Below are 25,772 nucleotides of genomic sequence, written 5' to 3'. Positions count from 1 at the left end.
GGTTACTTAGGGAGCTTAAACAAGTTCCCGGGCTTGGCATTAGCATGTTAACCTTGGCTTTGTTGTATCTATATCCCTAGACCTTGGCTTAGTTTTACTCATTATTAGTATTAACTAAGCGTATGGGTGTTTTGCTTATGTGTATGTCTGCCACCACATGAATACATGATGACTGAAGGGACCAGAAGCGGGTGTCAGATCCCCAGAACAGGAATTAACAGGTGGTTGTGAGCCATCACGTGAGGGCTGGGAATCAAACCTATGTTCTTTGCAGGAGCAACAAGTGCTCTAAACTATTGAATGATCTATTTTTCTTCTTCCTTTTAAAAACATTTGTTTTGATTTATTTATTATTCTTGCTGTTTATTTAGACAGAATCTCAGTTTGGAGCCCTTGGCTGGCCTCAGATTCATAGATTGTCCTGTCTCTGCCTTCAGAGCTCTGCGGCTAAAGGCGTGCGCCTATTGCACCTGGCTTGTTTTTCACAGTTTTAAAGGTTAATTGTTGTGTGTTGGAAGTATGAAAACGGTAAAGGTAGGACCCATCCTTCATCTCCCAAGTGCTGGAATGAAGGAGAAGTGTTCCCTGCCTTGCCCAGCTTTACACATTTTTAACCTTATTTCTATACAATTTAAAAATCTGATATATTGGGGTTGGGGATTTAGCTCAGTGGTGGAGTGCTTGCCTAGCAAGCGCAAGGCCCTGGGTTCTGTCCTCAGCTCCGGAAAAAAAAAAAAAATCTGATACATTTATGGGGTACACCTATAATCGTGTTCAAATCAGGGTTGGCACATTTGTCTCTTCAACATTTTTGGTTTCCTTGTGGTGGAAGCATTCCTAATCTTCCCCTTTGTGCAGTCCACCATTGGTACCCATAGGCAACCCCGTACAGTAGAACCGCAGAACTTTCTCTCCTGTCTAACCAGTCTGTTGAGTAAAACCATCATTTTCCTCTCAGTTTAAGTGAGATGCACCACCTAAGTGTGAGAGCGTGGCTTTTCTGGGCCTGGATAATTTCACTTAATGAGTGTCCTTCGGTCTTAAATGACAGGAGTTCAAGCTTTCAAAAAAATAATCTGGATAGAGTGTCATTGTTTGTATATCAGCTTTGTCTTCGTTAGTGAAGTTTTGTTTTTGAGGTAGAGTGCTATTATATAACAGAGTCTGGCTTTAGACACATGACTGAATTTCCTCAGACTCCAAATTGCTAGGATTATAGCCACATTACTACCTTACTGTACCTGGCTCTCCTCTGCCCTCTCTCAGTGCCAGAGTTTGAGATGAGGGCCTCACTTGGCCTAGACAAGCGTTCTATCCCTCAGTCACATCCCCAACCCTACATCCTTGATACATGGGTACAGACAGACTACAGCTTCCCAGAAAATTCTTTTATTCTTTCCTAGTTACACAAGTGAAAAGGGATGCTAACTTTTGGGATGGAAAAACTTACAGTATAGGGCTGGAGAAAGAGTTCCCTGGTTAGGAGCTTTTAGTGATCTTCCAGAGGACCCGAGTTTAGCTCCTAGTGTGCACATTGTGTGATTCACGACTGCCTATAACCACAGCTCCAGGTAATCCGACACCTTCTTGTCCACATGTGGACAGCCACACCCAGAAATACCACAGAGACACACACTTTTTTAAAAAGTTCTAAATGTTTAAAAATTTTTAAGGATATAGTGAATCCCGCATGCCCATCCCGCAGTTTCAGCAGTTACCAACACAGCTTCAGTCACATCTGGTCCCGAGATCCAGTCACTGCTCTCTTACTCTGAAATAGCTCGAAGTGAATGCCTAGGGCATGAAAACTAACTCTTGGGCTGGAGAGATGGTTCAGGGATTAAGAGCACTGACTTGCTCTTCCAGAGGTCCCGAGTTCAAATCCCAGCAACCACATGGTGCCTTACAACCATCTGTAATGGGATTGGATGCCCTCTTCTGGTGCGTCTGAAGACAGTGACAATGTACCCACATACATGAAATAAATCTTAAAAAACAAACAAAACAAAAGAAACCCAAAAAACAAAAAAAAAAAATCTATTTCTGTATGACTCTTAAAGTCATGGCACCCATTGTTCTTTTAGGATTTTAACATTCTAGTAACAAGAAGAAGGGGAAGAAAAGAGATTTTTTGTTTGTGTAAAGAATTTAAAAGGGGAGATGGGGCAGGAGTGGTGGCACCGATCATGAATCTCAGCACTCAGGAGTATCTCTGGGAGTCCAAGGCCAGTCTGGTCTATCTATATTGAGTTCTAAGCTAGCCAACACTACACACACAGTTAGACCCTGGAGGTAGGGACAGACAGACAGACCGACAGACAGGCAGACAAGAATTGTGGTAAGGTTGGGGCTGGTAATGAGGCGATTTCTGATTCTTCCCCGTGCTTTGCTAAGCCTTCCTGCTTCTGATAAGACTGTTTCTGACTCAGGATTTTCCTTGCCCTTAGCTCCATTACTTACCACAGCCCAGGCGAAACCAGGAGAGAGCCAGGAGGAAGAGGCTAACTCAGGAGAGGTAAAAGAAGTGCTCTCTTCCCCTTCTCCTCATCATACCTAAACGAGAGGCTTGATATGAAAACACCACAGTACAGACTGGATCTCCTCAGTGTTGGCCGCCTCCAGACTCTGGGGGTTGATACTAACAAGTGGTTTATAAGAGGCATTCTAGCCAGACAGTGTTGCCTGCCTGTAATCCTAGCCATAGGAGGCAGAGGCCCTGAAGATCACAGATTTGAGGCCAGCCTGGGCGACGTGGTGAGTTCCAGACCAGCCTGAGATACATATATGAAAAAGAAAATGAAGAGCGGGTTAGGGTTGTAGTTCAGTGTGTGTTTGCTTTTGCGCTCTAGCATCATAGTAAACTGGGCATTAAGGCAGGAGGATCAGAAGTTCATGATCGTCTGTACATATACAGCAGGTTTGATGTTGACCTGCTATACTGAGACCCTACCTTTAAAGATAAACGGCAAGCAGGAAGAAACTAAGCTGACAGCTGAGGTCGTGGTCAGGGACGGTGCTTGCCAGCAGATGCAAGGTACAAGCATCAATCCCCAGCACCCCAGAAAAGGAAAGAAAGAAAGTTGTTCACAGAGTCTACTGCAGATCATTGGAGGTACCAAAGTGTACCCCAAGGCACAGGATTACTGAGTAAAGCATCAATTAAAAGGTGGAATGATAAGGCCATCAAGATGCCTCAGTGGGTGAGGGTGCTGGCCACTCATCCTGACCACCTGGGCTTCTGGGTATGCTCGTACACACACAAGCATGCACACATGCACACACATGCACACACACACACTGTATGCTCGTGTACACACATGCGCATGCACATACACACATGCATGCCAATAAAGAGACAAGCATTTTAGAAATGTGTTTAAAAAGGGCTGGAGAGATGGCTCAGCGGTTAAGAGCACTGACTGCTCTTCCAGAGGTCCTGAGTTCAAATCCCAGCAACCACATGGTGGTTCACAACCATCTGTAATGGGATCCAATGCCCTCTTCTGGTGTGTCTGAGGACAACTACAGTATACTTACATAGAATAAATAAATATATCTTTAAAAAAAGGGGGGGGGTTGGAGAGGTGGCTTAGCAGTTAAGAACACCGACTGCTCTTCCAGAGGTCCTGAGTTCAATTCCCAGCAACCACATGGTGGCTCACAACCATCTGTAATGAGATCTGATGCCCTCTTCTGGTGGGTCTGAAGACAGCGACAGTGTACTTACATATAATAAATAAATAATTCCTTTAAAAAAAAAATTAAAAGGGGTTGGGGATTTAGCTCAGTGGTAGAGCGCTTGCCTAGCAAGCGCAAGGCCCTGGGTTCGGTCCCCAGCTCCAAAAAAAAGAAAAAAGAAAAAAAAATTTAAAAAATTAAAAAAAAATGTGTTTAAAGATGTGATTATGGACCAGCATAGTGGCTCATGCCTGGAATTCTAGGTACTTGGAAAGCTGAAGCAGAAAGATTGTTGTAAGTTTCCAGCCAGAGCCTAACAATCTGAGTTCAAACCCTGGAACCCACACAATGGAAAGACAACAGATTCCTATAAGTCGTCCTTTGCCCTTTGGCGTGTGCGTGGACTCACACATAAATAAGTGAATATAACTTAGAGAATAAATAAGGTTAGAGATGAGATGATCTGTGTTCAGTTACTCCAGGGCATTCTTGGTTCTCTAGAGTTACTGTCTCTCCATTCATAAACATCTTGTTGGGACAGGGGGTTGGATAGACATGAAGATTAGCAGTGTTAGGAAATGTCATTTTAAACTCTGGTTCTTTCAGTGATGAAGCTGAGGGTGTAGTTCAGAGGTAGAGCCCTTGCCTAGCAAGAGGAAGGCCCTGGGCTCGGTCCCTAGGGTTGCACAGTGATAATGGCGAGGATGATGGGGAGGAGGAAGAGGGGGAGGAGGAGGTGGTGGTTTCTATTACCAAAGATAGATGCTATAAATTGTTTTCTTTTGCAGGAAGCAAGTCATTGTTAAGTAGAAGTTACTGATTTGGGAAAGGATCCAGGGGGCTCTAGTACAAAAAATAGAGATGGATAGAAAGGGAAGGAAGCCTCGGAGGGAGGCATGGTTACGCCCAGTGGAGCAACGCCTTGTGAAGGGCCCTGGTTTTATCCCTTCCTTATCTTGCCTTCCTATAATATTACAGGAGGGTAATTTTTTTTAAAGATTTATTTATTTATTTTATATATGTGAGTACACCGTCGCTGTCTTCAGACATTACAGAAGAGGGCATCAGATCCCATTACAGATGGTTGTGAGCCACCATGTGGTTGCTGGGAATTGAACTCAGGACCTCTGGAAGAGCAGTCAGTGCTCTAACCACTGAGCCACCTCTCCAGCCCTTATCTTGCCTTCCTAATAAGGGAGTATTTCTCTATCTGGCCGGCTGAGAAAAGCGAACCTTAAGTGGATTGGGGACTGTTAATTCTGGCCTCATACTCTTTAGGCAGTCTAGGTTGCCAGGCCAGAGAAAATCTGCAAAGACGCAGAAGTGGCAGGCGGCTGAACTGAAGCCAGTGATGTTACAAAATGTTGAACATAAAAGAAATCTTCTAGAACTGTTGATAATAGGCATACGGTTCTGTTCCTGACAGACCCACTACTTTCTTTTTTTTTTTTTTTTTTTTTTTTTTGGTTCTTTTTTTTCGGAGCTGGGGACCGAACCCAGGAACATAAAAGAAATCTTCTAGAACTGTTGATAATAGGCATACGGTTCTGTTCCTGACAGACCCACTGCTTTCTTTCTTTTTTTTTTTTTTTTTTTTTTTTTGGTTCTTTTTTTTCGGAGCTGGGGACCGAACCCAGGGCCTTGCGCTTCCTAGGCAAGTGCTTTACCACTGAGCTAAATCCCCAACCCCACCCACTGCTTTCTTTAAAGTGCATTGAAGAAACATTTTATTTCCCCTAAAAATACATAAGTAGCCTGCTTTATGCTATGGTAAGTTTCATTACGGCCTGTTCTGGCCTTTCCCTGGTACCATGGCTGACTTAGGGTGTTTGCTTCTCTGACTGCTAAGTGTTGAGAAAATGCAAATTGAACCACAAAATCTCCTTAGGAAATGTGGTTGCCCATCGAAGAAATCAGTCATCAGATGGTACTAGGGAGCTATCTGTGCCGTGAGACCTTTCCTAGGTCATGTGTACAAAAACTGTCTAGGTTTCCACCTCACTCTGGAGGCAGTCTCTAACTTGGACCTGATCCAGAGCTTACAGATTAGGCTGGCAGCTTAAGCTGGGAGGCTCACAGGGTCCTCGGGGTTCCGCCATGAACAAGGTGCATACCCTGATCACCCTTTGTTTTTTGTTTAGTTCACTTTTTTGGGGATTTGGTTTTTGTTGTTGAGACAGGGTCTCTATATAACCCTGGTTCTTGTGCTATGTAGACCAGACTGGTGTTAAAAAAAAACAAACCTCAAGAGATCTACCTGTCTCTGCCTCCCAGCGTCCTGGGATCAAAGGCTTGTCCCACCATGACCCATTTGTTTGTTTGTTGAACCTTGGGCATCTGAACTCAGGTCCTGTTCCTTGAATAGAAAGAATGTTATCTACCTAGCCATCTCCCAGCCCAGATAACTACCCACTTCTTAAGTTGCTCCAGTTCTGTGGTTAACAATCTAGGCTAAAGCCAAATGGTTCTCAGGTTTTGGGGGAAATAGGTTCCGCTCTTAAGTTGCCAGAATTCTAACACTCTCTCATTTCTTTCTCAGGAGCCATTTATTGAAACTCGCCAGGATGGTGTCTCTCGAAGATTCATCCCCCCAGCCAGGTGCTTACTATCCCTCAGTCCCATTTCTTGCCAAAAGAATTTTAATTAAAAACCTAGGAGTTAGGACATGGGACTAGGTGATGAATTATCCTCCAGCCTTTTGGCTCTTTTTAGGAAAGCTGTGCTCCCTTTTACCCGACCCATCCCTTTCAGCACTCATTTTTTCCCTCTGTGGTCCTTTACACAGTGAGGAGGTCACACCCGTATTGCTGAAGGAGTGAGGGCTGCCCAGGGACTGACTGGGATGGGTTCTTGAGACATCTTTTAGTAGCACTTGTTAGCTGTTTAGGCTCTTAGTTCTCATTGATGTCGCAGGTAAAAGGTGCTGTCAAGGAGTGTAATATAAAAAATGGTCCCTATTCCCCTTCCTTTTTGCTGTAGACATACATTTCCATCTCTGATGCCCTGTCTCCCTCCTCAGTCCACCCAGGCTAACCTGGTGCTGGGTAGCACCCTGTGAAGACCAGCATGGCCTTCCTGTGGGAGAGAGGGACCCCTGGGAGGTCGGCTCGAGCTAGGAGTGGGTGTCCACCTTGAGGCCCCTCAGCAGGGGCTTGAGAGTCTCTGCCACTGGCAGCACAGTAGGTGGAGGAGACCTCTCTGCTCCCTCATGTGGCCCATGGGCGGGGGGCTGTCTGCAGGATGATGTCTACAGAAAGTGCTAATAGCTTCACTCTGATCGGGGAGGCATCTGATGGTGGCACCATGGAGAACCTCAGCCGGAGACTCAAGGCAAGTAGACTCATTTCACTGTCAAGACTTGCGTGTAGTTATTACAGGCTGTGACTCGGTGGGTAGCCCAGGACCCAGGTAGTCCTGACCGTCCCATGCTTCCAGGTCACTGGAGACCTTTTTGACATCATGTCTGGCCAGACAGATGTGGATCACCCACTGTGTGAGGAATGCACAGATACTCTTTTAGACCAGCTGGACACTCAGCTCAATGTTACTGAAAACGAGTGTCAGAACTACAAGTGAGTACCTCAGGGTCTGGGCCTGCACGACAAGAGCTCTGCTCCCCTCGGGCACGTGGGGCAACAGATACCCTCTAGTCACAAGACTGTGTTGGTGCCCTCGGCAGACGCTGTTTGGAGATGTTGGAGCAAATGAATGAGGGCGACAGTGAACAGCTACAGAGGGAGCTGAAGGAGTTGGCCTTGGAGGAGGAGAGGCTGATCCAGGAGCTGGAAGATGTGGAAAAAAACCGAAAGGTGGTGGCAGAAAACCTGGAGAAGGTCCAGGCTGAGGCGGAGAGACTGGACCAGGAGGAAGCTCAGTGAGTACTTATCCTGCTCTTCTGCCTTTAGCACAGGAAATGGAAGTGGTTCCAGGTGAATATGCCTGATAAGATCGGCTGTCAGACAGTACAGTGTCTGCTCCAAATGCTGCATGTTGTTTCTGGACCTGTTTCCAGAAGCGTGTCAGAGGGCTGGAGGAAGGCTTGCCAGGAGAGGTGAAGTAAGGATGTTAGCTGGGTGGACTGATGGCATCAAGGCTCTGAAACCCACTTGCTTGGGTCAGGTTGGGTCGGTGGGTTAAAGGACTTCCTGTCAAGCCTGATGACTTTAGTCCAGTCCCTGAGACGTACACAGCAGGAGAGACCCAACTCTGCCCATACGCAAACAAATAAATGCAATGAGAGACCCACTATTGGTTTCTCAAGACAGGGTTTCTCTGTGTAGCCCTGGCTGTCCTGGAACTCATTCTGTAGACCAAGGCTAGTCTGGAACTCAGGGTTGTATCTGCCTCTGCCTCCTGGGTGCTGGTATTAATGGTGTTTGCCATCAAGTCTGTCTGAGAAACACACTTTTAACTTGTTTCACTTCTGAAAAAAATTAACCCAAAATACAGGATTTGTTTTGTCATAGTTCACAAGAGTCCTCTTATATTTTAAATATAGGCATCTGGAATTTGAGACATTTCTATACTTTGTACTCAGAACATTCCGCTGAGAGGAATCAATGCCAACTGTAGAGAGTTGTGTAATTAAATGTAACTATATCACTAGGGTAAATCCATTAGAGGAATGAGGAGAGCGGAGCCGCGGCTTCCACAGTCAGCCTTTTCTGGTCCCCTTGGCTGCCCACAGGTACCAGCGAGAATATAGTGAATTTAAAAGGCAGCAGCTGGAGCTGGATGATGAGCTCAAGAGTGTAGAGAACCAGATGCGCTATGCCCAGATGCAGCTGGACAAGCTCAAGAAAACCAATGTCTTCAATGCGACCTTCCATATCTGGTAATGAGGGCAGGGGTGTGTGTGTGCGGTGGGGGGACATCTGGGAAGCACTTCATATCTGAACCTTAGCTACGTTGGCAACACATCAGGGTGGCCACCTCCTCCTGGAAGAGGCGTCGTAGGTCCCTTCACCTATGCCAGGTTTACAACGGGTTTCTGTCATTCCTCTTAGTAGAACAGGTATAATGCGGGCTGTGTGTGTGATGTCTACATGAGAATGTGCATGACAGGGGTTGGGGATTTAGCTCAGTGGTAGAGCGCTTGCCCTGGGTTCGGTTCCCAGCTCTGAAAAAAGAAAAGAAAAAAAGAAAATGTTCTGTAGGCCTGCCTACAGCCTGATCTTATGGAGGCATTTTCTCAGTTGAGATTCCCTCCTCTCCCATGACTCTAGATTGGGGTTGGGGATTTAGCTCAGCGGTAGAGGTTTGGTCCCCAGCTCTGAAAAAAAGAAAAAAAAAAAAAAAGAGAGAGAGAGTGTGCATGACACATAAGCAGGATTCTAGAGTTTAGTGTTTGTATCTGCCTACCAAATCCTGGTGCTGCTTTTAAATTATTTTATTAGCCAGGCCAAATCGTCTGCTGTGCCTACAGAGAAAGAAAAAAGGTCAGGGGAGAAAAAGATTAAAACTTGAGATTTTCCACTTCCACCCAAGCCTAGCCCGAAGCCCTCTCCTCTCCTTCAGATCCATCTACCTCAGCTCCCCTTGGCATTTTAAATGAATGCCCCAAACACCCAAGGCAGCACCTTTTCCACCTGCTCCGATGCCAGAGTGGAAGCCTGAGAGGCACTGAATTCTCTCCTGCTCCTCTCTGACAGACAGACAGACAAACATCAAAGTCACCCAGCTCCACTGAGTCTGCCTCCTGCCGCCTCTCTTCTAGACTCGTGTGTGCATGTTTGTCTTCATGTGTGAATGTGTACCAATATGCCTACGGAATTCCCTCGAACCACAGGTATGGATGGTTGTGAGCAACCATGTGCTAAAATCTGCACAAATCCTTCGCAAAAGCAACGAGTCCGCTTAGCCACTGCTGAGCCATCTCTCTAGCACCTTTCTACTTGTCTTAAATCTGCCTACTTCTGCCAGGCGAGTGGTGCACGCCTTGAATCCAGCACTTGGGAGGCAGAGGCAGGCAGTTTTCTGTGAGTTCCAGGCCAGCCTGGTCTACACAGTGAGTTCCATGTTAGCCAAAGCTGTTATCCTTAGGAATCCTGTCTCAAAAGAACAAAAAACAAACAAAAACCCACAAAAAAAAACCCAAAACACACACACACAAGAAAAAAAACAACAAAACAAAACTCCATCTACGTCCTTCTATCTCCAGACTGCTATTCTTTTCCAGTTTAGATTCCCAGCCACGTTACCTCCTTCCCAGATCATTTCTCACCCTGTAAGTAAAGCTATCATTCACAAATGTACTTCAGTCACTTCCCTGTGTGAAATGCTTCAATCATGCCCTCTGCTTTGGGGTCAATTCCAAATGCCTTAATAATGGTAACTCTCCAGTTTCATATCCGGCCACTTGCCTCTTTACACTCACTTTGAGTCACAATAAGATCCTTTCAGTTCTTACAATTCACCACTCCCTTGCTCCTGTTTCTGTGCACACGATGTTCTCTGCCAGGAACAACTCCTTCACTGTAGACATCTACTTCACCTCAGTCACATTGGCCTTGTGGGGGGAATTTTCCATGCATCTCCCCAAACTAGGAAAGAACTCTTTCCTGTCCTCACCCTGGGCCTCTCCTCATCACACTGCCACACACCTGCCTACTATGTACGCATTCCTTCTAGGTCATAAATAACTGGCCGACTGACTCTGCAAGTGTTTGCCTGACCCTCCTGGTTAGCACAGTGCCTTCCATACAGCATCGCTCAATAGTTACTAATTCAATAATAAATACCCAAATGAGCCTGGGGCTAGCAAATCAGCACCAGGCGGGAGAGATGGCTCAGCTGTTAGGATCACTGGCTGCCCTTCCAGGGGACCCAGATTTGATTCCCAACACCCACACTGTAGCTCACAACTCTGCTACTCCAATCCCAAGGGGTCTGACTCCCTCATCTGGCCTCTGTGGGCACCAGGCATGCATGTGACATACTTCATACATGAAGACAAACACGCACACACGAGTCTAGAAGAGAGGCGGCAGGAGGCAGACTCAGTGGAGCTGGGTGACTTTGATGTTTGTCTGTCTGTCTGTCAGGGAGGACCAGGAGAGAATTCAGTGCCTCTCAGGCTTCCACCCTGGCATCGGAGCAGGTGGAAAAGGTGCTGCCTTGGGTGTTTGGGGCGTTCATTTAAAACGCAAGGGGAGCTGAGGTAGATGGATCTGAAGGAGAGGAGAGGGCTTCGGGCTAGGCTTGGGTGGAAGTGGAAAATCTCAAGTTTTAATCTTTTTCTCCCCTGACCTTTTCTGTCTTTCTCTGTAGGCACAGCGGACAATTTGGCACGATCAATAATTTCAGACTGGGTCGCTTGCCCAGTGCTCCTGTGGAATGGAATGAAATCAATGCTGCCTGGGGCCAGACAGTGTTGTTGCTCCATGCTTTGGCCAATAAGATGGGTCTGAAATTTCAGAGGTGAGAAAATGCAGCTCTTCATGGAACCCTGGGTGATGTGTGTCTTCGATGTAATCTGTCAGCTCCGCTGTGGCAAGAACCCTTGCTGAAAGCAGACAGTTTCCTGTGGGTGAAGGGCCTATGTGTGGTTTCCCTCATCACAGGGCTCTCGCCTGCGATGCCACGCAGTAATCATCAAAGTGTATGACTAGCAGTGCTCTCCAACAGTTTTCAGAACCTAATTTTTTCCTAAAATAAGTTTCAGTTTTTGGTTTGTTTGTTTTTTTTTTTTTTCTTTTTTCTTTTTTTCGGAGCTGGGGACCGAACCCAAGCGCTCTACCACTGAGCTAAATCCCCAACCCCATCAGTTTTTGTTTTTAAAATTCTACCAGCCCAACCGTTTGATATTTGTGGTCCCCAAATGAGTTGAACCTCATTCATAGCTATCCTGGGACAAAGGTAACCCACAGGCTGAAAGTTATATGTACCTTCTAAATCCAAAAAAAAAAAAAAAAAAAAAAAAAAAACAAAAAAAAAAGGCATGATGTCAAATACCTGTAATCCTAGTGTTGGAGAAGCTAAGGCAGAAGGATCAAAAGTTCAAAGTCAGCTGGCCTACATAGGGAGATTCTGTCATTTAAAAAATAAGGAAAAAGTAAGCTACAACATACGTACATTGATGGACCCCTCTGCCGTTACATAGTAGATGGAATCATTTAAGGCTTTAAACATGGGCTCTCTAGGAGTTGGGAGTGGGAGGGAGCAGTCAAGTCTTTAGGAAAGACGTGTATGTAGACTGGAGGTTACTGGGCTGCAGCCGAGCAGGGGTTGCTCACATCTTTATCCCAGTACTCGGGAGGCAAAGGCAGGCGGATCTCTGGATTCAAGGCTAGCCTGGCCTACAGAACAAGTTCCAGGTCAGCCAGGGCTACACAGAAACTCTCTCAAAAAAAACCAAAAGTGGCTGGGTTGCAGTTCAGTAATAATAATAAAATAATAATAATAATAATAATAATAATAATAATAATAATAATAGCAGCTGGAGGAAGAGTCTTGTACCCATCTCTCTGCATCCACTTTAGGTACCGACTTGTTCCCTATGGAAATCACTCGTATCTGGAGTCCCTGACAGACAAATCTAAGGTACTCTGGAAGGTCCTATTTGCATTGGCTTACAGAGTTTGTGCTTATCCTAACAAAATGGGTTCACTGGCGCCTAGGGATGAGGCTTAGAGATAGAGTACTTGCCTAAAGTACAAAAGGCCTTGTGTCTTTAAAAAGGCATAATTTTTATGTCAACTGACACTTTTCAGTGTCTTTCTCAGACTCTCTCATAAGGTGCCAACATCTTGTTCAGACTTAGCTCTTTGGGGGTTACAGAGAATTTTTTTTTTTTTTTTTATATCCTGTTGAAAGAGTCTGGCAGATCAGGGGAGAGCTTGAGTAAGAGGGTGGGGAGTGTACGGAAGTTCGGTACATTTCCACTGGGACGGAAGCTGCCAGGCTGCCAGGAGCTGGCGAGTGCCTGTTGCTTTGGAGTTGAGAGCTATCACAGACATTGGTCAGCTATAATACATGTTCTGGTGGGCGCAGACAAAGCTTGGGTGCTTGGAGGCCAGGGAATGACCGGGGATGTGCCCATAGCCAGTTCTTTCTTCTCGGGCAGGAGTTGCCGTTGTACTGTTCTGGGGGTTTGCGGTTTTTCTGGGACAACAAGTTTGACCATGCAATGGTAGCTTTTCTGGACTGTGTGCAGCAGTTCAAAGAAGAGGTGGAAAAAGGAGAGACTCGATTTTGTCTTCCGTACAGGTGAGTGTGCCCTGTATCCTGAGGGCTCAGTAAACTTGTAGCAAGGACTAACTGAATTAAAGGACCAGTGAATGAGAACAGACAGTAAAAATGGCAAAAAAGAACAGTCTGCAGTCACATGGCGTTGATGGTATTGCAAGCAGAACAGCGTGACCCCTGGTCCCGAGTGGGTGCGGAGGGGATTCCCTTGGCAGAGGCTCACGCTTGCAGCCTCATTTCAGAAAGGCTTTTCCTGCAGCCTTAGAAATAGACAAGAATGCTTCTCTCAGTCAGTGTAGCAGCCCAGCAGAGACTAACCAGGTCAAGAACCTAAGCTCCAATGCCAGGTGAGATACGGCACCCTATAACCTAGTACTCGGGGCTAAGGCAGGAAGAGTGGGATTTTCCACATCATTTGTTTCACAGTGAGGAAAAGACGGGGGAAGTTAAATCTTCTCACCCTACAAAGCTCTCTGCTCCTTGAGCTCGGGATGCCTAGGCAGACAGTGAAGAGTACTGTACCCTTCACTCCCTCCTGTGTGGGTGCGTCCTCTCCTGTCCTGCACTCTGCCACGACAATGAGGCTTTTGTGACAGCCTTTGATTTTAGGCTTTCAAGCAAATCCAAAATACATGAGCAGTAGTTCTTTGCCAGGCATTCTTTATTAGATAAAATGACGTGAATGGTCTCATGATCAAGTCCCTGCCCACTTGCCTGAACCGACATAGGTTGGCTCTGTTACTAATGAGCTGTGTGCACCTGCAGGATGGACGTGGAGAAAGGCAAGATTGAAGACACTGGAGGCAGTGGCGGCTCCTATTCCATCAAAACCCAGTTTAACTCTGAGGAGCAGTGGACAAAGGCGCTCAAGTTCATGCTGACGAATCTCAAGTGGGGTCTTGCTTGGGTGTCCTCACAGTTCTATAACAAGTGACTTGCTCCTTAGGGGATATTTGCCTTTAAGGTTTTACATTTTGTTTGGTTTGGAAAGATGCTTTAAATTAAATTTGGGTAATATTAAACCACATGTTTACAATACCAGAATCCACAAAAGCTACTTTATTTTACAATATGACAGTTTTCAGAGCACAGCACGCCATGTATAGCAAAGAGCCCTGCCGTAGTTTGGCTCAACCCCATGCTGTCCTTTCCCTCTTCCCTGGAAACAACTAATTTAAATTTGCTTTGTTTTCTTTTTTAAGTTGAATTGACATTAATGTGTTTTCACTGGATTTTATCTCTCTCAACTTCCTGTACTTGAAACAGAAAAGTTTTGAGATGAGATGCTTGTGGCACACAGTTGGGTAATGTGGGGAAGGGACAAGAGGTAAAGGTTTAACTCTGTCCTCACTTCTAGTATTGAACGCTTACTGTGCTAACTATTGGAATTACAAAATGCTGTTTGATACTGTTTGAGATGTGGAAGGATTTAATTATTTGTAATAAAGGATTTGCTATGGTCTATTAATTACCAAGTGGTACGCCAGGATGTTTTTCCTTAAAGTTGAGTATTTTGTATTTTGGAAGAACTGAGTTTCAGTCAGTTCGGTAGAGATTCTGTTGAAACATGTCTTAGCTTAAAAAAAAAAAAGAGCCAGAATGAGGGTATTTAGCTCCAGCACTCAGGAAGCAAAGGCGAGTGGACCTCTGAATTCCAGCCTAGTCTCGTGTATTCAGTGAGCTGCAAGACAGCCAGGGCTGAATAGTGAGACCCTGTCTTTAAAAAACAAAAGTGGGGGCTGGGGATTTAGCTCAGTGGTAGAGCACTTGCCTAGGAAGCGCAAGGCCCTGGGTTCGGTCCCCAGCTCCGAAAAAAAGAAAAAAGAAAAAAAACAAAAGTGGGGGGGTGGGAATAACAAACAAAACAAGGGCTGGAGACTCAGTGGTTAAGAGCACTGGCTGCTCTTCCAGAGGTCCTGAGTTCAATTCCCAGCAACCACATGGTGGCTCACAACCATCTGACATGGGATCTGATGCCCTCTTCTGGTGTGTCTGAAGAGAGCAACACTGCATTCATATACATAAAATAAATAAATCTTTAAAACAACAAAGCAAAACAAAAAAACCAGCTGTAGCAGGAGCAAGGGAAGAAAGGCTACCTCAGAGACACTTGGTCAAGGTCATCCAAAAGTGTTTTAAAGTCCTCAGAAATACTTATTTCTATGTGATATTACCTCTTAGATTAAATTAGGAAAATTTAAAAGTCTTGTCAAACAAAAATGGACCAATTTCACAATCTAACTCTGGTCCAATTCTTTGATGTTTTTTTAGCCTACCATGACACAACAGATATGTTTGTCTCCCATAACTATCTCTGATGTAGAAAAAAATAACATGCCTGAAATTGAAATACAAAACACTGTTCAAAGGAAACTTGGAATTTTTGTTCCCTGAGTATGAAAGTAAACAAGGAAGGGGGTTCAGTGACAGAAGGTGGTGCAGCTCAGCCAGCCTCATGTGTTAGAGGAAGCAGCAGTCCTCAGAGCTCTGGCGGCCTTGTGGGGAACAGGGTGCTGTTGCCCAGGGGTGTTTGCTCCCACGCTGTGAGTCAGGATTGCGTAAGAGAACTCAGCAATGCTTTCCGAGGCAATGCCCGTGATGCTCTGCAAATGCCCTATGACCTTCAGAAAGACACGGGTTTATTACTATATAATCTCAACATATTTTAGTGCACAAACACTCGTGCGCACACACACACACACAAACATAAATACTTGCTTGAGATGTTCTCTCAAGCCTCAGAAGCTTTTCATTTTTCTGAACGTAGAGGGAAAATTAAATCCAGATTCCTATGTCGATGGCCAAGTGTTATTTCCCTGATAGCGTTAACGTGTACTCTTTCTGCTAGTCACTTGTTTCCCCCATAAAGGATAGAACAGTGGGTCAGAATGATAAATGGAAACGGAACATGAGCCTCTATTTCCAATTTCATAAAATGGAAACATTTGCATCCTACTCTGGTTTTCCAACCCTCCCTCCTCGATTGGCCATGCAGCTCCTGGATCCTGGCACCTCTAGTGCACACTGTCTCCGTGTTCTTTAACTGATGGGGGAATGCTTTATTAAACTCTGACCATGACTGGCCCTGCTCAGTGGTGCATACCTGGCTCCAGCATTCATGGTTTTGGATGAAGGCGCTCGCTGCAATGATGCCAACTGCCAACAGCATAAAGTCTTCCTTCACAGAGATAAACTTTTCCCTGATAATTAAAACCATATTAATTTTGGAACTAGTATAAAATGTGATCCTAAATTCTAGGGTCATAGAACTTCAACTATGAGTTGTTCACGTTAATCATCATGTACCTTTTTTTTTTTTTTTTATTCTTTTTTTCGGAGCTGGGGACCGAACCCAGGGCCTTGCGCTTCCTAGGCAAGCGCTCTACCACTGAGCTAAATCCCCAACCCCTATCATGTACTTTTAAACACAGAAGAAAAAATGGTCAGGCAATTGCTGATCTGCTGTCCTGATGTCCCCCAGCTCAACTGAGATTAAAACCTGCACCTTGTGTCCAGAGTGGCTGATAGGCCTTTTGTTGTTCCATCTGCCTTCCTAACAAATGTAATTGTGAGGCTTTGGCCAGTCTGACTTTACAGTAATCAAATAGTTTTGACCAACTTGCAGCCGTGTGACCGGCTTTTCCCCACTCAGGTGACTATAGAAGCATGGTAGCACTGTCAATGTTTAAGTAGTTGCAAAGGAAGAACTAGAAAAGAATGTTAATTACTTGAAGTAATTTACATTTTATAGTGAAAACCTTTAGAGTTTTCCTGAGCTAACTGGTCTGCATCGGAACCACATAATGGAAGTTTATAAAAAAACCAACTAACCTGTGTTGGCTTTCAGTGCTGGGTACTGACTTACTAGGCAAGTGCTCTAGTACTGAGCTCCGAACCCCAAACCCCCATTCATATGCTCTGTCCCCTGCTTTGCATCCCCAGCAGGAGCCTGCCCGAGAAGTTTCTTACCCCTGCAGCTGACTGGGTGGAGAATTCTCGATTGAAGCTCTCAAGAGGCTCTCATAGATGGGCTCGTGCAGAAGATAGACCAGGTCGAGGAGGGTCAGACACGTTGCATGTAGTTGTGTGGCGGGGACCAAACAGCCATTGTACCCTACGTGGGGTACGTACATGGAAGGGAACGTGTGTCTTGTGCCCTGATCGTAATCTTAGGACATAAAGCTGTTGAGTTGCTAATGCTCCTCCTGCCCCACAATGAAAGGTCTGCTAGCAGGTCAGGTTGTCTTGTTGTTAAGGCAGGGTCTCACTTTGTAGCCCTGGCTCACCGGAACTTTGCTTCAGGCTGGCCTCAAACTTAGAGATCTACCTGCCTCTGCCTCCCAACTGTTGGGACTAAAGGCCTGTGTCTGGCCAGAAGGTTAATTTTTTTTTTTTTTTGGTTCTTTTTTTTCGGAGCTGGGGACCGAACCCAGGGCCTTGCGCTTCCTAGGTAAGCGCTCTACCACTGAGCTAAATCCCCAGCCCCCAGAAGGTTAATTTTAAAGGATAGATCTCCATCTGAAATACATACATACAATTATAGTACAATTGTTCTGTCTTATGCTTCCCCATAAAGCCTTGGATCCTGCAATAAGAAAATGCCGGGGGCTGGGGATTTAGCTCAGTGGTAGAGCGCTTACCTAGCAAGCGCAAGGCCCTGGGTTCGGTCCCCAGCTCCGAAAAAAAGAACCAAAAAAAAAAAAAAAAAGAAAAGAAAAGAAAAGAAAATGCCTAATGATTGGGGGTGGTGATGCACACCTTTAATCCCAGCACTTGGGAGGCTAGCCTGCTCTCCAAAATGAGTTCCAAAACAGCCAAGGCTATTACACAGAAGAAAGAGTGTCTAATGAACCCAAATAGAAACCAGGTGCTAGACCTCTGAGCTCCCTCCCCTGACTAGTGCTGGTGGGAACATCTCCAGTGGTCCAGAAACACAGGCTTCCTTCCCACTGCTCCTCATTGGTGGGTTGTGTCTCCTGTTCCCAAATCCCTGGGCATATTTGTTTTCTTGCCGGCTATGGCAGTCTCCAGCCCACATCTGACACATTTAATAAAGTACCTAGAACTTCAAGGAGCATCTCCACATATGCCAGCGGTGTGGGCAGATTTATTTGGAAGTTCAGGGACTTCAAAATATCAAGCTCCGATTCTAGCAGCTCTTCTTTGGTGTATCCATAACCAAGGGCCTGGAGGAAATTGAGGACTGTGATGTTGCTGACAATCTGAGCAAAGAGGGAGGGAGAGCGGTCAGGATGCAGGTCACGTGTCCTCGCAGCAAAGCACTTCAAGCCCACTGAGTTATGCCAGCAGGATTACTTGCTGTTAAGCTCCAGTTCTCCCTTCAAGTCATGGCGAGTGCTGGCTTCCCTTGCCTTCCCTTCTGTCTGGTCCTTTCTTCCTGCCCTCTCTAATTTTGTTTCGATTTTCTTTGTAGCCATCAGATCCCACCCACCAATTCCAATAGTTCATTCTCTTTAACTTCCTTGACTCAGCAAGGCTGATGTGATCCATTCTTAGCCCTCTGTTTACACTATTTTTATTTATTTACTTTCCACCCTGTTTACACCTCTGCCTTTTCCCACTAGGTAAGGGATCCCTTGAGAGCACAGACAATGCTTCTTACTGTGGTAGCCAAGCTATGGTATCCACTGAAGCACCAGGCCATAGAAGAGACTCAGTAAATACTTGCTGAATGAGTGATTTTACTGCACAGGCACTGGATACATTTTATCCTTTTTTAGGTGTAACCATTGGCCTTTGATGCTGATAGTCGTGTTGGTAGTTCAGGTACCTTATGTAAACTGTCCTTAAGTCCAAGGGGAGGAAAGGTGACCTGTATGAATGATGGCACCTGTCCAGCAATTATACTTTGGGAACAGAACTCCGGGCTATTTAATAACTGCCTCTGTGTGACTGGGTGTGTGCTCAGGAGGCGTAATTACACTCTGGAATTCCCACACGAGTAGTGCCACCTCGCTTAGCAGTGGGTTTCCCACAGGCACCCTCAGTGAGCTGCTTTCTCGCTGACACTCGGGTGCCCACGAGCCAGCCAGCTCCTTACTTTGTAGTGGAAAGACAGTTTGCTGGCCAGCTGCACACACGACACCAGACGGAGGATAAACTTGTTGGAGAGCTGCTCTTTCAGAGCCCTCCAGCTCTGCAGCTCGTTACTTCTCAGCTGGAGTGTGGCTTGCTGACAGATGTTCTCTGCCTGCTTCACCATAAACCTGTAAGGGGGAAATAAAAAGAAGAGGGTAGCTCACAGTGGCAACCAATACCGGGGCTTTGTGTGGTGGACATGCCACATCTTATCCTGTTGGGTATCAAATCCTGGCTAGGAGAACTACATTTGCAAGTAAAAAGGAGAGTTCGGGCCCAGCCAGTGCTGTGTGATGATCTAGAGCTGCTGGCCATTCTGAGGGGGGCCAGCACAAAGGCCTCATGCAAGAGCTTTACCTTTCTAGGATTTCTACGGCCTGGTAGCTCACCGATTTCTCCAGACACCATTGTTCAGACAGGAGAAAGACAAACTCTGCCAAAACAGGAAAGAAGAGCTTAGTTCACAAGATGCAACCCAAGCCACTCTGTGAACTCTTGGCATCGTGTAAAAGCCATGATGGAGCGGAGAGAGGAGGGTCAAGAGGTGGGAAAGATGAGCCCCGGGCAAGCGAAGCTGAGCTTAGCTGCCTTGGCTGCCAATAGGCAGATCAGAGGCATGGAAAGGAGGCTGGCTCTGTGCCAAAGTCAAGGTCTTACCAAGGCCCTCTGGGACCCTTGAGCCTTCCTTTGAGTCTCGGCTGACAAGAGGTTTTGTCGGTTACACACAAACATATACCAGCTGGCCTAGTTGGTCTCCACCTCATGCTGGGAACCCCTAGCTCCAAGAGGATTCTTGGATGGATAAAATCCCTGACCCCTAGATTCTGTTTTCAGCGGAATGTTGGCAGGAACAGAAAGGTCCCTCCTGGGGTGTCCATAGTCTTTATGACACTGTTTGTTTAGTAACCACCCTCTTCAGAGCTCCCATTGCTTTCCAAACACAATTCACCTTGCAGCTGGTCACCAGCTCGCCACCACCAGTTTGTTGGGTAAATCTCTAGTGTTACTGTGGACTGACTTGTTTGGAAGGAACACCCCCTAACTCAAAGAACATAGACCAGTTTAGAGGGAAAGAATCCTTAGGAGGTGGGGAGTGAAAGATACCTTGGCAAGATTTTATCCTGCTTCTGTTTCCCTTTGAAAGAACAGCCCCAGATAAAATTCTATTTAGCTTGCAATATCATTAGAGGGTGGAAACAAGGGTAAATGTCAGTTCTCAGTAAAGAAAACCAAAGACCAAAGAACCTTTATCATTGATCAGCAAAGAACTACCCCAGGCTGTATGCACATAATCATACTGTCATATGTCTTCTGAGAAAAAACTGGACTTTCGTAGAAAAAAAAATAATGAATTATCAGGCATGCCTGTAACTGGCGATGCCTATAATTTCAGCAGGTGGAGGCAGGAGGATGAGGAGTTCAAGGACATCCTCACACGATAACTGAAGATCTGCTTGGGCTACATGAGATCCGGTCTCAAAAAAAAATTTTTTTAAATCTACAAAAACGCTAAAATCAAGCTATCACAAGACAGTTTAGCAATACACTTACACGAATTACAAATAGTTCTATACACAGAGTCTTCTTACAAAGACCTCAGCCCTGGCTGATCATTTCCATCGAGGAAGAGAATTAAACGAAACTCTGTGTTTATGGGCCAGACCTTTGACCTTTTTATTTGCTGGACCACAGGCTTTATTTCTTTATCCCCCTCGTCCAGGGATGCATGTTCCCAGATCCTGGATTTTCTTTTGGATTTGTTAAGACTTACTCAGTTTTTAGTTTCTCTAGGAACCTGAATTTGGGTTAGGAAGAAGGGATTATGGTCACGCCCTGCTCTTAGCCTCCCCTCAGCTGCATACAAAAATGGACTGCTGGGGTTGGGGATTTAGCTCAGCGGTAGAGCGCTTGCCTAGCGAGCGCAAGGCCCTGGGTTCGATCCCCAGCTCCGAAAAAAAAAAGAAAAAGAAAAAATGGACTGCTGCATACCAGATCTCAGCCTCTGAGACACAGCTCCCCCTCCAGCTCATCGCCACCTTCACTTCTGCTCCCATTCCACCCCTCTCCCTGACACTCCCGAAGTTTGCCTTCTGCTGCTCCTAGTTTGCGAAGACGATTACGTCAAAGACAGAGACTATCGCAGACTGTTAAATAACACAGTCCTCTTCCAACCTTCACTTCTGTGGATACCCTGGAAGCATCGGAAGCTGCTGACCACAGTCCTTCCAAAACTCTCCTGCTGCCTTCAAAAATGTCTCCCCAACTACTGTTTATTGGTGCATTTTTGTTGTTGGTGGGGTTTTATTAGTTTACTTTTTTAAAATTTATTTTTATATGAGCACTTTGTAGCTATCTACACACACACCCAGATCCCATTACAGATAGCTGTGAGTCATCATGTGGTTGCTGGGAATTGAACTTCCGGACCTCTGGAAGAGCAGTCAGTGCTCTTAACCGCTGAGCCATCTCTCTAGCCCTTAGTTTACTTTTTAAAATATTTTTTTAAAATCGTGTATGTGTGTATGAGTGCAGCACTTTTGGTAACTGTTGGAGCCCCTGGAGCTGGAGTTCAGAGGCAATTGTGAGCTGACCCCTGTGGGTGCAGGGAACTGAACCTGGGTCCCCTGGAAGAGCAGCATGAGCTCTCAACTACTGAGCCTTCTCTCCAGGCCCTTATTTTGTGTGGGAGGGGAGGGGGGGAGAGGGGGAGGGAGAGCAGGAGGAAGGAAGGGAGAGAGTGACAGAGAGACAGAGAGACAGAGAGAGACAGAGACAGAGACAGAGAACTACATTCTTGCAAGTGTCTGTAGAGATCAAAAAGAGCATGTTGGGTCCTCTGGAACTGGGGTTACAGGTGGTTGTGGGCCTGCCTGTGTGGATGCTGGAAACTAACCCTGGGTCCTCTGAACAAGTAGCAAGTGCATTTAAGTGCTGAGCCATCTTTCCAGCCCTGGGATTGCTGCGTGAGCCACCACATGCAGCTCATTGTATTGACTCTTCCTTGTTGCAATTCCCTGAGCACAAAATGTTTCCCAAGGAAATGCCACTGACTTGCTTCTCTTCTCTCTTTCTAGGACAATCATGGGAATAATTTAAAAACCTTTATTTGGGGGCTGGGGATTTAGCTCAGTGGTAGAGCGCTTACCTAGGAAGCGCAAGGCCCTGGGTTCGGTCCCCAGCTCCGAAAAAAAGAACCAAAAAAAAAAAAAAAAAAAACCTTTATTTCTAGTTCTAATCCTTTAAAAAACAGTCTGCTATTAACTTTTCTCTGGATGTTCTTCAAAGATCTTAAACTCAGCAGAGCCAAATCAAAACAACTGCCTCCCAAACAAACATCACATTTTCTTATTTTTTGCATTGTGTGGGTTGTTCCAAATGGCACCATTATGCTGTCAGCCTCTGAGGTGCAGTCCTTTGACAGTCATCTTTCCTGTCTTTATCTCTTAAATGAAAAACCCGAGTTTCTACATTTTGCTTCTGAGCTGTTTTAAATCCACTGTGTTATCACTCTGACTACACACAGGCTCCCCTGGCTATACCTCCTCTACTCTACTCCATCCTTTAGGCCACATACAAAATAATTTTTACCAGGGGAAAATTAAAATCACACTGCTTCCTCACTTAAATTTCAGTGTCTTCTTCACTCTGGAGAGATGGCTTAGCAGTTGAGAGCACTGGTGGCTCTTCCAGAAAACCTGGGTTCAATTCCCAGCACCCGCATTGGGTGGCTCACAACTGCCTATAATTCCAGTTTGTGGAGATTTGACATCCTCTTCTAGGGGCTTCTTCTAGCACCAACCATACATGCGGTACACAGACATACATTTGGGCAAAATACCCAGACACATACTAAATAGTTTTAAAAAAAATAACAAATTTTAGTATCTTCTTATTTTCCTACTAAATGAAGTAAAAGTCCTCCCCACTGACAGACATTCGAGCTTCTGCTTGGAATGTCTCCAAACTACTTTCCTGGTCTTAATTTCTATTGCTTTTTTTTTTTTCTTCTGGAGCTGGGGACAGAACCCAGGGCCTTGTGCTTGCTAGGCAAGCTACCACTGAGCTAAATCTCCAACCCTCTATTGCTTTTTCATATGCTCTGGCCACACTGGGCTACACAACTGTACCCTACACTCCCCTCCTCCCTCCTGTCTTCCAAAGCTTTATTCATGGTATCATTCAATCCCTGGACATCATCTTATCACCCCTTTAAATTCTCATACTAGCCTGTATTCTCAATTCTCATACTAGCCTGTATTCTCGATGTCAATTACTCCAGCCATGTTTCTGCCTGGTTGCTCATATGTTAACTATTCCTACCTAAAGACTGCATAGTTTGAGAGTAATGGCTAGACTGCAGCTCTGTCTATACCAGTGATAACGATGAGCATTCTAAACACGTTTACAGAAAGGTGCAGAGATGGCTCGAGCAGTTAGGAGCACTGGCTGCTCTTCTAGAAGACCAGGGTTCAATTCCCAGCACCCAAATGGCAGCTCACAGTTGTCTACAACCTCAGTTCCAGGTACTGGGCACCCAGACATATGTGACAAATGTATTGTCACACATACATACATTTATTAAAAGGGGAGGCGGGGACGACTCCCATGATGCCATGTGCTTTTAATCCCAGCATTTGGGAGCCAGAGGCAGCCATATCTCTGTGAATTCCAGGCCAGCCTAGGCTACAGAGAGTGTTCCAGGCAGGGGTCCACAGTGAGACTTTGTCTTAAAAAAAAAAAAAAAAAAAAAGGCGGGGTTGGGGATTTAGCTCAGTGGTAGAGCGCTTGCCTAGGAAGCGCAAGGCCCTGGGTTCGGTCCCCAGCTCCGAAAAAAAGAAAAAAAGAAAAAAATTTAAAAAAAAAAAAAAGGCAAAGTTGGGGACAGTGAAGAGTGGGAGAGAAATCAAGAGTAAGATTGCTGGTAAGCCTCGTCATCACTTAAAGCCCTATGACCTGGCATAACAAGAGTACTAACAAAATATTTGAATGAAAAACAAAGGTCAGTGCTCCCAAGACTCCCGTAAACCCAAATCCCCGCTCTGCATCCACACCAACGATCCGGGTCTCCCTGAAGCTGCCTGACCGTCCGGCAGCCTCCTTCACTGCTTGCTCATTCTGCTGGGCCAAGTGAAGCAGAGCATTTTCGATGGTCTCTGTGGCAACCACTCCAAACTGAAAGTCACTGCAGTTAACCAGTCTTGGCCTCAAGGGTCCTTCCATATTCAGAACTCTTTCGGAGCACTTGCACAGTTCACGGGATCCATAAACTGGCTTCTTTAGCTTATTTCCAGAATCTTCTGTCACACCTTGGATTCCTCCTTCCCTTCCTATAAGTTTGTCCTCGCCTCGAACCTGAAGAAAACGAAATGTCCACCACGGCCTCGAACTGTCAACAGCTTTTCGCGCCCCAACTGTCGCACGGAACGCTCAGCCAATCAGGAAACAGGGCGCTTCTCACCTTTCCTGTCCCTCCCCTAGGGCGGAGAGACCCTACCTCTACCTAGAAAAATCCATGTAGACTACAACTCCCAGAATTCCTCGCGGAAGTCAAAGACTACAATTCCCGGCGAGTTCCGGGCTCTTCGGCTTAGGGCGGAGCAGCAACATGGCGGCCCCCGGAGCTGGTGACCCTCTGGATGCTAAGAGTGGAAATGCCCCATTCGCTCAGCGCATTGACCCATCGCGGGAGAAATTGACCCCTGCGCAGCTGCAGTTTATGCGCCAGGTACAACTAGCCCAGTGGCAGAAAACCCTGCCACAGCGGCGGACCCGGAACATCGTGACCGGCCTGGGCATCGGAGCCCTGGTGTTAGCTATTTGTATCCGTCCTATATTTGTATACCGCATATGGGGTTAGGGAAAAGGGAAAAGGAAGTGTAGATTTTAATGTGCAGGTAAAATGGAGTTCATACCTAATCTTACTATATCTACGCCGCGCTTAGTGGCTTAGTAATAACAGTTGGTTAAGGGTTCAAAAAGAGCAAAAGGGTGGCTTTCCAGAATCATTATTTGGGGAAAATAGCAAGAGTGATAGAAGAAAGGAATGCCCATATGCTTTGTGGTTTCCTGAACCCACCCCGCCAGATGGTTACACCTTCTACTCAGTGGCCCAGGAGCGTTTCCTTGATGAGCTGGAAGATGAAGCCAAAGCTGCCCGAGCCCGCGCTCTTGAGAGAGAGCGAGCATCAGGACCCTAACTGTACGGACCATCTTCAAACTGCTGGAGCCCCCCGTACATGTTGAATGATGCCTGGTGGTCTCACAGCATCACTGGCATAGTAACTTCGGACTATGATTGAACCCAAGAAGCCACAGACTATGTATTTGGCTACTGCCAAGGGGAGATTGCTCACATCACATGCAGTTTGTACATTTACTCAACCCCTTTTTATTTCCTTGTTTGAGAGGTATGCGCGACCTTGCCTTTCCCCAAACTCTGTGGTTTACCTCTTCACCTCCCAGGGGCCCAATGTTAAGGGGGAGGGTGTGGCCTAACTGCAGAGTTGGAACCTAAAGTGGGAAAGATAGGGTCAAGTAAAGAGTAATAAAATGAGTCATCTCTCCCATAGCCAAGCTAGTGTTTGGGGGCTGAGAGAGACACATGGCACTTCACACTGGAAAGCTCTCTGGCAGGAGCTGCAGCAGTGGCATTGCCCCAGGGAGCTGTAAATGTTTAACTAGAATTACTTTTTCCGTGAGATCCTTCCACCTGATTTAAGGGAGAGATTACTGGACTGTTTGAGACTGAACCAGGTCTCAGGGGGAAGAAGGTCATTCTTCTGCTCTCTGCCTTCAAGAACAGACTCTTA

At 45.9% G+C, this 25,772-nt stretch overlaps 3 protein-coding genes across 6 annotated transcripts in view; 2 read left to right on the top strand and 1 right to left on the bottom strand.

The window, feature by feature from the left end:
• Becn1 (beclin 1) overlaps positions 1–14,335 on the top strand; it is a 15,360-nt gene extending 1,025 nt beyond the window's left edge. For 2 of the 4 annotated variants that reach the window (NM_001034117.1, NM_053739.2), the window contains exons 3-12: positions 2,448–2,515; positions 6,218–6,276; positions 6,918–7,008; positions 7,114–7,250; positions 7,358–7,552; positions 8,366–8,512; positions 10,948–11,097; positions 12,159–12,219; positions 12,743–12,885; positions 13,630–14,335. In NM_001034117.1, coding sequence (NP_001029289.1) covers positions 2,448–2,515; positions 6,218–6,276; positions 6,918–7,008; positions 7,114–7,250; positions 7,358–7,552; positions 8,366–8,512; positions 10,948–11,097; positions 12,159–12,219; positions 12,743–12,885; positions 13,630–13,798 — 1,220 coding nt within the window. In that variant the 3' untranslated portion in view covers positions 13,799–14,335. The remainder of the gene's footprint in view (positions 1–2,447; positions 2,516–6,217; positions 6,277–6,917; positions 7,009–7,113; positions 7,251–7,357; positions 7,553–8,365; positions 8,513–10,947; positions 11,098–12,158; positions 12,220–12,742; positions 12,886–13,629) is intronic. The other 2 variants (XM_087569329.1, XM_087569330.1) reach the window with 1 other exon arrangement.
• Positions 13,910–24,292, bottom strand: Cntd1 (cyclin N-terminal domain containing 1). Its single transcript, NM_001197217.1, has 7 exons — positions 24,015–24,292; positions 19,321–19,396; positions 18,926–19,091; positions 17,924–18,086; positions 16,834–16,978; positions 15,968–16,064; positions 13,910–15,485 (listed from the first exon to the last, which is right to left on the bottom strand). The coding sequence occupies exons 1-7, from the start codon at positions 24,181–24,183 to the stop codon at positions 15,318–15,320; spliced, it is 984 nt and encodes a 327-aa protein (NP_001184146.1). The 5' UTR covers positions 24,184–24,292; the 3' UTR covers positions 13,910–15,317.
• A 256-nt stretch (positions 24,293–24,548) lies between these two features.
• On the top strand, positions 24,549–25,530 carry Coa3 (cytochrome C oxidase assembly factor 3). The gene is made up of 2 exons (NM_001109047.1): positions 24,549–24,782; positions 25,048–25,530. Exons 1-2 carry the CDS (start codon positions 24,569–24,571, stop codon positions 25,158–25,160), a joined length of 327 nt encoding a protein of 108 aa, NP_001102517.1. The 5' UTR covers positions 24,549–24,568; the 3' UTR covers positions 25,161–25,530.
• The last annotated feature ends 242 nt before the right edge of the window (positions 25,531–25,772 follow it).

This window comes from Rattus norvegicus, chromosome 10 (genome assembly GCF_021556685.1).
Source record: "Rattus norvegicus strain SHRSP/BbbUtx chromosome 10, alternate assembly SHRSP_T2T, whole genome shotgun sequence".
In the NCBI taxonomy this organism is placed as follows: domain Eukaryota; kingdom Metazoa; phylum Chordata; class Mammalia; order Rodentia; family Muridae; genus Rattus; species Rattus norvegicus.
This window is presented reverse-complemented; position numbering and strand designations above follow the sequence as displayed.